Source organism: Lampetra planeri, chromosome 22, assembly GCF_965212315.1.
Source record: "Lampetra planeri chromosome 22, kcLamPlan1.2.h2, whole genome shotgun sequence".
Classification (NCBI taxonomy): Eukaryota; Metazoa; Chordata; class Hyperoartia; order Petromyzontiformes; family Petromyzontidae; genus Lampetra; species Lampetra planeri.
In genome coordinates, this window is record NC_136128.1 from 10685271 (window position 1) to 10697004 (window position 11734).

The following is an 11734-nucleotide window of genomic DNA, read 5'->3' on the forward strand; positions in this document are numbered from 1 at the left end:
AGGCCATCCGGGTGGAAGACACAGACACTCGCACGCAGCAATAGCGATCGCGGTGGTGCTACGAACCCAGCAACCCGACCAGAATGGTGAAGTATGGTCAAACAACCCCCGTGAACCAACGCGGCACGGGGATACCTTCTTCCAGCAGTCACACCTTGACCCCCCTACCCCCCACCAAAGTTACGAACCAATCCATCACCTAGATTTGAAGCTTTCGTGACTGCAAGGATTCATACTCTTAGTTCTTTCGGTAAAGTCACGTAGGTAAAAAATGAAATTAAAATTTATAAAAATAAAAAAACAAAAACAATAATTTGTATTTCTTTGTTTTTTATTTTTATTAATTTTAATTTCATTTTTTACCTACGTGACTTTACCGAAAGAACTAAGAGTATCAATCCATCACCGTTGCAGGTTTCCTCTCCTGGTGCCTCCTCTACCACCCCACGTGGCGCTAGGATTGCCACTGCCGAGGTTCAACAACAACAAAAGCAAAAGGTCCCACAGTACCGCATGCAGGGATAGCTACACGAGTGGTGGCTTCAATTAATCCACAGCCGGGCTCCAGAAAATACGCCCAGCCCCATCACACTCTGCTGTTCCGGCGGGCGCGGAGTTCATAGCCGGGAGGGGGGAGAGGGTGGTGGGGACTGTCGATCCCCCTAAAATATTCGATGAGAAATTAATCCCTGGGTGCATTATTACGCAACGGATATAAACCGAGGCTTTTCGTGTCCCGGCCAACGACTCTTCGGAGTTCCGCAGGGCGAGAAGCTGCTCCATCACGGAGGGAGAGAGAGAGAGAGAAAAGACGCTCCAAAAAATATAAAAACCAGGAGAGGTGGCAACACCACCTTGGTTCGGTGCGGTCAGGGCGAATTGGAGTGCCCAACCGAAGCACGATAAGCAAAGCGGTCCTCTCAAAAATGTTCGACGCGGGGATTGGCAACCTCGGAAAACAATGAGGCAGCACCGAATCGCCAGCGCCTCCTCCTTCTCATGAAGTTCACGGCTCCTCCGGATAAATTTTGGCTTTTGACGCATCAGGTCCCACACCACGCTCGGCTCCAACCGGGCTACCTGCAGCCGCACGCCTCCACCACCATGCCCTCGTACTGCTTGTACACGACGTTGTTGCCCGCGTCGATGTACAGAATGCTGATGGGACTCAGCTTGGTGGGCACGCAGCAACTGGGCGGCGTGGCGTCGGGCTCGAGCGAGTTGAGCAGCGTCTGGATGATGGCGTGGTTGGTGGGCTCGAGGTGCGAGCGCAGCGGGAAGTCGCACACGCCCTCGCACAGGTACGCGTCGTAGTCGAGCGGCGCGATGATCCAGTCGTCCCAGCCCAACTCCTTGAAGTTCACCCGCAGCTGCCTGCGGCCGCAGCGCGAGCGAGACGAGGAGGACGAGGAAGAGGAGCGACGCGCTGGGACCCCGCCGGGCGAGGCCTGGGAAGCGCCGCCGCCCTTGGGAGACGCGCCACCACCACCGCCACCACCACCACCGCGACCGGGGACGGTCATCCTCCTGCCGCGGCGAGCGCGAGCATTCGCCTCGTCCGTGGCGTGCTGGCGGTGGTGGTGGTGGTGAGGGTGGTGACGGAGATGCTGCTGACGATTGTTGCTGTGCTGCTGCTGCTGATGCTGATGTTGTTGATGCTGTTGCTGATGGTGATGGTGGTGGTGGTCCTTCTGGCGATTGTTGTTGTGCTGCTGCTGCTGCCTCCTGGACGGCTTGATCTTCTCGCGGATCTTGCTGAAGAGGTTGTCCGTGCGCCGCAGCCCGCGGCTGAACACCACGAGCAGCGCGCTGCGCTCCGCGTCGCGTCCCTGCCGAGAAAAGCCCAACTCGGCCACGTCCACGCGAGCCGAGGATCGGTCCGACACCGCCTCGAGCTCCAAGCACAGCTCAGTCGCGGATCGATGTGCACCACCGCCAGCACCACCAGCACCACCACCAGCACCACCACCACCACCACCAAACCCTCCCTGGCCCATCAGCAGCGACCTCCTCACGTCGAACACCTCCCAGCGCGGATACTGCCAGTCGAGGACGTCGATGGTGCGCGAGTCGAGGGGGGCGCCTCCTCCCCCGCCGCCGTCGCCGCGGTACGGTGACGCGGGGTCGGCCCCGCACCCCCACACGCTCACGTGGTAGAGGCCCCCGCGGGAGAGGTCGCGGCGGGAAGCCTCCGGGGGCCGCCGCAGGAGACGGAGCTCCACGTCCACCAGGGAGTCGTGAGCAGACAGCGCCGACACGTCGAAGACGTAGCGCTGCGTGAGAGCGGGGGACAGCGCGCCTGGGCGGTGGGGGAGCGGTGGTGCAGTGGTTAGCGCTGCGCTGCGCTATGAACCATAGGTGCTCGCTAACAGCGCTTGCCCCTACAGTCTGTTAAGACTATACGGGTGATCTTTTTGTGTGTGTGTGCGTGGGAAGCGGTAGCGTAGTGGTTAGCGCGCTGCGCTACGAAGCCGGCGACCCGGGCTCGATTCCCGCTCACGGCCAACACCAGTGACGATTATCTGAACCGGTTCTGGGCCTCCCCTAGGTCGACTCAGACTCAAATGAGTACCTGGTGCGGTGTGTAAACATCGTCACTAGGGAGACAAAGGCGGTCAGGCGTGGTTGCTGGCCAAGCCACCCCCTCGTGTACCGTTGCGGCCTTCATAGGTGCTCGCTAACAGCACTTGCCCCTATAGTCTGTTAAGACTATACGGGGGATCTTTTTGTGTGTGTGTGTCGGGGTGCGTGTGAGGGTGTGTGTCAGGTTGTGTGCGCGTGATGAAGTATGGTGATTGGGGTGTGTGTGGTTGTGTGTGTGGGTGTGTATGTGAGGGTGTACGTCAGGGTGTGTGAGGGCATGTGTGTGTGTGTAGGTGTGTGTGTAAGGGTTAGGGTGTGTGTACACGTGTGCGCGTGTGCGTGTTTTGAGAGAGTGACACAACACAGCATCACACACGCAGTCGTCACCGCTCATCGCCGTGCACACGATCAGCCACATCCAGAGGCACAGCGCTTTCGACAAACACACTCCCTTACAACAACATACACACACACATATATAATGAGAGACGGTTCGGGCTATGGCCCGTCTTCATGGCACATATCTAGAAACGATCGGGGTATATATGCGAACATTGCAATTTTAATAAAGTACTGTTCGTAAAAAAAAAGTACTAAATACAAAAAAGACAAAGATCCCCCGTATAGCTAGTGGGACAAGTGCTGTTAGCGAGCACATTTGAAGTTTCGCCACAATACACGAGGGGGTGGGTGGCCAGCACCACGGCCGGCCGCCTTTGTCACCCCAGTGGCGATGTGTACGCAGCGCACCAGGTATTCATTTGAGGCTGAGTCGACCTAGGGGAGGCCCAGGACCGGTTTAGATAATTCGTCACTGGTGTCGGCGGCCGTGAGCGGAAATCTAATTTGGGTTCACAGCGCAGTGCGCTAACTGCTGCGCCACCGCTCCCCACTACACACACACAGCCTGGCAGCAGTGTACAGCCACACGGAGACCAAAACGCATTGCGGAACGGCGATCGCACTCTCGGAGGTAAATGTGAAGGTAAAGTCGCAGCCCCTGCAATTTCTCGCTCCCGCCACTGCTTTCAGAAGGGCTCCTTCTCAAGCCGGGCACGTGTGGCTACGCTGCTGCACGTGGCTGCTTGTAACCCAGCGCTGTGGAGGCAACAGCGATGGTCGGTGGATCACCGCACACACACAGATGTTGCGCAACTTCCTTCCCCGTGGGGCGTCGACGAGGCATTACAGCAAGTGGACTGATCGCCATCCGTTTCCATCGGTACGGAGACGGAGTGTTGCTAACCACCCCCCTCCTCCCGTCGTCGTGCGTGTGGGGTTTTGTGCGGGTGCTCCGGCTTCCTCCCACTTGAATAATAATAATAATAAAACACTAATCAATAGTTGGATTAAACATTTTAAAGTAAAGAGCCCAACAGCAGAACCCTCAATTCCTTCGCCTCAATTCGTTTTCAGGAGGGTTCCTGCATTTGTGTTGGATGTATGAATCGGTGATGATGATGATTTCGTTGTGTGTGAGACAGGAAGAGGAGCACGTGGATTCGAGAACGTAAAGCGGGATAATAGCGACGTCATCCGGCTCGAGAAGGCACGATGGCCGAGATTAATAACGGAGTGGCAGTCAAAGAAATGGAACGCCTCCGAAGTACATCCACCCGGTGGATGGAACGATTAAATCACTTTGCGTGCAGGTGCTGGGGGGATTATTGCATAATCGCAGAATCGTGAGCGGTCGCTGTGGCTACGGTGGCTTGGGGAAGGTATTCATCCAGCAGTGGGTTGACCACGGCTGATGATGACGACGATGACAACGACTACAATTTCACATTCAGGTAGCCAAGCCCTGAGAACCGCGTCAGGAGGCAGCGGAGTGGTGCATCATCGTCATCATCATCGTCATCATCGTCATCATCATCGTCATCATCGTCGTCGTCGCTGCGATGTCACCTTCGCATTTGCGGTTCGGGGCGTTGCGTCGTCGTCACACGCTGCGCGGCGTCTGTTCTGGATGAGCGCGGTCGCACCACTACTACTGCAGAGTTTTGTAATTTTCAATTTGTGCACAATCAGGGAACATCCGCATCTGCTGCTGGCTGCTGCCGTCACGGTTTGTGCAGTGAATGCGGTTTAGGGGTGGACACAGACTCCAGTAACCGATAGAGTCCAACTTGAGATTATCAACGGGCTGTTAACTTATTAAGCGCAAAGACCACGGTTCAACAGTGTGGCTAAGATACGGCAAGGCATGCTTCGTGAGAGAGACACACAGTGGGTCTCAGCGGGCTCAGATCTGGTTTAATTAAAGGATTTGGTTGAGAAAAGTTGACCCAGAGCATTTAATAGCTGATGGAGTTAAGAGGCGCCGAAATTCAGTGCCCATGCGAATGACACCGATTCTCCATTTGATGTAGATCCCACTACTGGATGAATGGCCTTTGAACCCACGTCACGATGGTCCATGAATGTTGTTTGACCATACTTCACCGCGCTAGGTCAGTGTTTGTTTAATGCATTGGCATAGGTGGGCGGCGGGAGGAAGGAGGTGGGCAGATACAGATATCATTCGCCACTGATGTCAGACGTGCTCGGTCCATATCGCAGTGGGCTAACCACTGTGTGCCACCACTCCACCATCAATGTAGTGCACATATATACTGTGTATAAATATTGCAGTCTTCAATGTTAACACCCATCAGGAAAGACTTCACGTTTAGACAAAGGGAAGATAGTCCATTATTTGGGTGCCGTGAAACTTCATAAAGTTACAAAAGCCTGATGATAGTGGACTGTGTGTGTTTGCCAGGGTCGTTAAGCAATGACCGGTCAAACCGGTAACCGTTTTCGAGAAGCGATTTACCGCTTCCCAAAAAAAAAATCAGGAACCGGTCATCGTGTCCAGTGGGGACATTTTTTCGTGAGAAAATAATGCGCTCAGATCAAAATGGGTTGCGTGCGTGCGTGTTTGTATGTGTGGGGAGCGGTAGGGTAGCAATGCTAGCGCACTGCGCTACGAACCTGGCAACCCGAGTTCAATTCCCGTTCACGGCCAACACCAGTTACGAATATCTAAACCGGTCATGGGCCTCCCCTATGTCTACTCAGCCTCAAATTAGTACCTGGTGCGGTGTGTAAACGTCGTCACTAGGGAGACAAAGGCGGTCGGGCGTGGTGCTGCTGGCCATCCGTCCAGTTGTGTACCGTGCCGGCCTTCATAGGTGCTACTCGCTAACAGCACTTGCCCCAACAGTCTGTTAAGGCTATACGGGGGATTTTTGCCGTTGTATGTGTGTGGGGCAAAGCAGCCGTCTGTGTTTGATTGTGACCGAGTTTTCACGTGCCGCGAACGTCCCAGTGTATAAACAATGACGTCAAATAGAAACCCATTGAACAACTCTTGTGTATGATTAACCGTGATGTTCTAAATGTAGCCGCTTGTGGGGACGCGGTCAAAGACACTGGGTATTTGTGAGCAATTAAAGAGCTTTGTAGCTCATCGGATTTCTCCAGTATAAATAAATATTCCGGTTCTGATATTTGCCCCGTGATGTGACAACTTGATTTGATTGGTTGTCGGGTGGAGGAGGGTTTACAGTAACACAAATGAATGTCATTATACACTACACGATGAAAACTCACACGAAATAAAGCCATTGTGAATCACAACATCGGTGTTGAAAGCTTACTTATAAAAACAAATGTGTTTATAGTACCGTGTTTGTTGGCAGTCACCTGAGTCTGGTTATCACCCCACTGAGATCACATTCCACGCAGTTATTTTCTTTAAAAATCAAACTGTTATTTATTTGCCCACATCGGCGCGGCGATTCCAATCGCCTGCCGGTGACTGAGTGAATTGTCGCGGTTCGCCACTGCCATTTCGTTTAACAATTCGTACATTTCGGTGGGGGGGGCGGGGGTTGTAATTTTTTCGTAAAAAATTTCGTCAATTTTTTAGTAAAAAAAAAAAATTTGTCACATTTTTGTAAAAAAAATACAATGTTTATTTTTTATTTTTTTTTGTCTATTTCTTATCTTTTGTCTTTTTTCTCTCCAAATGTTTCGTAAATTTTTTGACAATAAACTTCGTCTATTTATTTAAGATACTTTTTGTAAAAAAAGAATTGTCTCTTTTTTGTAAATGTTTTGTCTATTTTATGTTTTTTTTTCTCAAACAATTTCGTTTTTTTTGTCTAATTTATGTTTTTTTTGTAAATGTTTTGTCTTTTTTGTCCATTTTTTGTATATTGTTTTATCTATTTTCCCTCTTTTTATAGTCAATTTTTGGTCAAATTTGTGTCAAGTTTTTTTTTACCATCTTCGGTTGTATATCACATCTGTGCAGCTTTGCTGTGCACTCCGTTGGCCTAAATGTAACAGCATATCGTGGGCGTAATAATTCACCCAAACTTTCAACGGATCGATCCCCATAACACGTGTGACCTATCGTCCTGTGCGTGCATTTTGAGAATTAGGAATCGGTATTAATCGCTTGATAATCGATGCGCCATTCATCATCATCATCACGATCCACGAGCAGGTAACCCGCAGTAAGTGTCCACTGACACATTTCGTCATTTGTAGTTTCCACTTTCCTCTCTGTCTTGTGCCAATGTGCTCAAGTAGTGGCCACATCTTCTTGGTTCTTTCGGTAAAGTCACGTAGAAGGGAAAAAATAAAATAATAAAAATTAAACATAATAAAATACAATTCTCACGACGTTTCGGCCACAACGCAAGCAGCCGTCCTCAGGTGAAGAACAGGTCTGTCGGAAAGACAGCGTCTGAATGAACAGGTCTTCACCTGCGAACGGCTGCTTGCGTTGTGGCCGAAACGTCGTGAGAATTTTATTTTATTACCACTGGAGGAAGAGGAGGAGGAAGAGGAAGGTGATTGGCCGAGAGGAATTGTGGGGTGAGCGAACCTTCCAGAAAGGGGGGCTCGAGGGATATAAAAGGGGACAGCGCAAGGGAAGGGGACGCTTACAGAGGAGACACACAGAGTTCGCGTGTCGATATCCCGAGTCCGGGCCTAGGAATGGCGTTGTGTCCGAATAAAGGCTGTTAGTAAAAAAAAACATCCACGTGTGTCAGACGTTATTGCATAATGTATGTTGAACTTCTTTCGCACCGTACTAGCCAACCGTGCTAATAGGAGGGGGAGGGGTTGTTTTGTGTTTGTTATCGCTGCTGCGTTCTCGCACCGTCATGGGTCTCCCTCTTGTGAAATTGCCGGGCATCTGTCTCTGAAGCGTCGCGATTGTTAAATGTTGAGCCTGGATCCATCTCCAACATCAGCAACAACGACGCTACCGGCGGTGTTACTTAAGCGCCACGGTGGCCAGGAGATGTTGACTACCTCGCCTGGTGTGCAGGAGGTCGTGGGTTCGATCCAGACCTTAGCGCCTGCTGCTGTATATTTGGAGTTTGCGTGTCTCTCTCTCATCATCATCACGGTGGCTAGGAGATGTTAACTACCTCGCCTGGTGTGCAGGAGGTCGTGGGTTCGATCCAAACCCTGGCGCCTGCTGATGTATATTTGTAGTTTGCGTGTCTCTCTCTCCCCGTGGTCGTGAGCATTTTTCTCCGGGTCCTCCAGTTTTTATCTCCACATTTAGCAAACACGCGTTCACAGTATTGCGCTGGACATATATATGTCCACGTGATGAGCCACTTCGTCGAGCCATTTGTGGCCAGGTCGCTTCTGAAAAACAAACTACATCGCTCAGTATGCCTTGCCTGATAAAATGATTTTTAAAAGATGTGTTTAGTTTCATCAGTCGGCCACGTTTGTTCATCACGTGGCAACTTTATGAACTGGCCTTGTCGGGTGGAGGAGGCTATGCGACACACGTTTTACTCACGCCATCTCACGCAAACCAATCAATGATGAATCTTACGCAATTTTTTTTTTTCTCGTGTTAAATGTACTAGTTTTACATCGCTTTGGAAAGCCTAAACAGGATTAGACGTTGATGGTTAGAGTCGACTGAGGCAGATGGAACGTCTGTGGTAGAAAGGAATTCCACAATGAAGGCCTCGCCTTTGAATGAGCAAGTGCATGCAGAGGATGCAGTGCCCTGATCACTACACTACCGCTCTCCAGACGCACACACACACAAACAAAGATCCCCCGCGTAGCCTTAACAGACTGTTGGGGCAAGTGCTGTTAGCGGGGAGCACCTGTGAAGGTCGGCACGGCACACGAGGGGGTGGGTGGCCATCTCCATCCCACACGCGTGTGTGGGATGGAGATGGTCGTGATGGCTGTATTGGCGATTCCCTCATCGTGTTGCTTGCCAGTCACAGTTTACACAGCCTACACACACACACACACAGCCTACACACACACACAGCCTACACACAGCCTACACACACACAGCCTACACACACAGCCTACACACATACAGCCTACACACACACAGCCTACACACACACACAGCCTACACACACACAGCTTACACACACACACAGCCTACACACACACAGCTTACACACACACACAGCCTACACACACACACAGCCTACACACACACAGCCTACACACACAGCCTACACACACAGCCTACACACACACAGCCCACACACACACACAGCCTACACACACACACAGCTTACACACACACACAGCCTACACACACAGCTTACACACACACACAGCCTACACACACACACAGCCTACACACACACACACAGCCAACACACACACACAGCCTACACACACACACAGTCACACACACACAGCCTACACACACACACACAGCCTACACACACACACAGCCTACACACACACACAGTCACGCACACACAGCCTACACACACAGCCTACACACACACACAGCCTACACACATACAGCCTACACACACACACAGCTTACACACACAAACAGCCTACACACACAGCTTACACACACACAGCCTACACACACAGCCTACACACACACAGCCTACACACAGCCTACACACACACACAGCCTACACACACACACAGCCAACACACACACAGCCTACACACACACACAGCCTACACACACACAGCCTACACACACAGCCTATGCACACACACAACCTACACACACACACAGCATACACACACAGCCTACACACACACACAGCCTACACACACACACAGCCTACACACACACAGCTTACACACACACAGCCTACACACACCCTACACACACAGCCTACACACACACAGCCTACACACACACACAGCTTACACACACACAGCCTACACACACACAGCCTACACACACAGCCTACACACACACAGATTACACACAAGCATAACTAACACACACATATAGCATGCACACACGCATCGCCTATGCAGTACACACATAGCCAACACACACGCCTCACACATCATACCCTACAGAGAGAGACATACAGGTGAGTGTGATGATGATGGAGGTGGTGATGATGAGCACCATGATGGTGATGATGAGCACCATGATGGTGATGATGCTTATGAAAGTTATAGTGATGACGATGATTATAGTGATGATGACTGGTGGTGAGGATGACGATAATGGTGACGATGATGAGGATGATGGTGACGACGATGCTGATGATCGTGATGATGAGGATGATGATGATGGTAATGATGATTCTAGATGTGAAGCTTTCGTGACTGCAAGGATTCATACTCTTGGTTTTTTCGGTAAAGTCACGTAGGTTAAAGCATCATCACCATCTTCTATAATTTGTATTATTTATCTTTTATTATTTATTTTTTACCTACGTGACTTTACCGAAAAAAACCTAAGAGTAGGTAATGATGATGACGGTGACGATGAGTATGCTGATGATCGTGATGATGAAGATGATGGCGGCTATGCTGATGATCGTGACGATGAGGATGACGACGCTGATGATCGTGACGATGATGATGATGACGGTGACGATGTCTCCCCCTCACCGTGTCCCTTGTCCACGAATCCGGTCACCGTGTTCGCGTCCGTGCCCTTGCGAGAGAGGCTCCCGTTGAGTCCTAGGTTCTCGGCCACGGACAGAGTGCGGTACAGAGACACCATGTACTCCGGCAGCACCACCACGGGCGATGTGGCGTTTCCGTGGCCCTTGTGCGCGCCGTGGGCTCTGTCGAGAGGGAGGTGCCCCCTGTACGGGACGTGCCCTGCCATGCCCCCCCGTACGCGTCGCGCGTGCGCGCCGTCCCGTGTGCCAAGACTGTCTTCTCCGCGTGAGACACCGCGCGTCCGTGCGGTGTCCGGGCGAGACTCATCCCCACCCTCGATGCTGTCCCCTCGGCGCGAGACAGCAGCCCATGCCTCCGGGTCGTCCCCTCTGTGCGAGACGTCCGCTCCGCGTGAGCCACCGTGCGTCTCCACGGCGACGTCGTCTCCGCTGAGAGAGCCACCACCACCAGCACCAGCACCACCAGCACCACCACCAGCAGCAGCACCAGCAGCACCATCACCGCGGGTCTCTGTGGTGCCCGCGCGTGACCCGTCTCGTGCCTTGGCGCCGTCGTCTCCCGAGCGAGATTCGTCCTCTCTGCCGTGGGGCCCGTCCCACGTCTCCGCCCCGATGCGAGCCGTCCCGTGTCCCCTCGTGACGGCCGCGTGTCCCGCGTGAAGCCACCACCCCCAGGGCATCAGCAACAGCAGCATCATCAGGGGCGGCGAGTGCGCACGCATGGTGGAATGCTTCTACTCATTCATTCAGTCATCCGCTGCTCACTTACCAACGGCCACTGATTCGTTCATTCATTCAGCGCGTTCACGGTCACATCCCACTCACTCGCCGCTCATTGCGCGAGTCCCGTCAATTGGCTCGTCAAACAACGCGACATCATCCACTCCCCCTTCGCCGACGATGTCGTTCGTCGTTTGCCGTTGTTATAATCTACAAGAGATTCCGCGAATAGATGAAGCCACGTGCTGGGCCGGTCGCACTCAGACCAATTAACGTCGACAATTAAGAACACACGTGTTTTTTTGTTTAAACCCCCAATTGACGACAGTTGTATTGGGTGGTACCCCAACGCACGCGCGCGCGCGCACGCCGAGAGCGATATCGGGACGGCGGTGGCCTCCGTGCGTGAGTGATCTTAGGTCGACTGGCAGCAGCCGGGTCGTGTTTGCTTGGAGGTGGCGGGCGGGCGGGCTAGAGGGGGGGGGGGGGTCCGGTTATAGGATTGGCCGTGTTCGGGGAGGGAGGTGAGCGCT

At 52.3% G+C, this 11734-nt stretch overlaps 1 protein-coding gene across 1 annotated transcript; it reads right to left on the reverse strand.

Annotated features, from left to right (window-relative positions):
- Window positions 1–404: 404 nt before the first annotated feature.
- On the reverse strand, window positions 405–11203 carry LOC144725119 (growth/differentiation factor 6-A-like). The gene is made up of 3 exons (XM_078604589.1): window positions 11013–11203; window positions 10465–10910; window positions 405–2299 (listed from the first exon to the last, which is right to left on the reverse strand). Exons 1-3 carry the CDS (start codon window positions 11201–11203, stop codon window positions 1077–1079), a joined length of 1860 nt encoding a protein of 619 aa, XP_078460715.1. The 3' UTR covers window positions 405–1076.
- Between the last annotated feature and the right edge of the window lie 531 nt (window positions 11204–11734).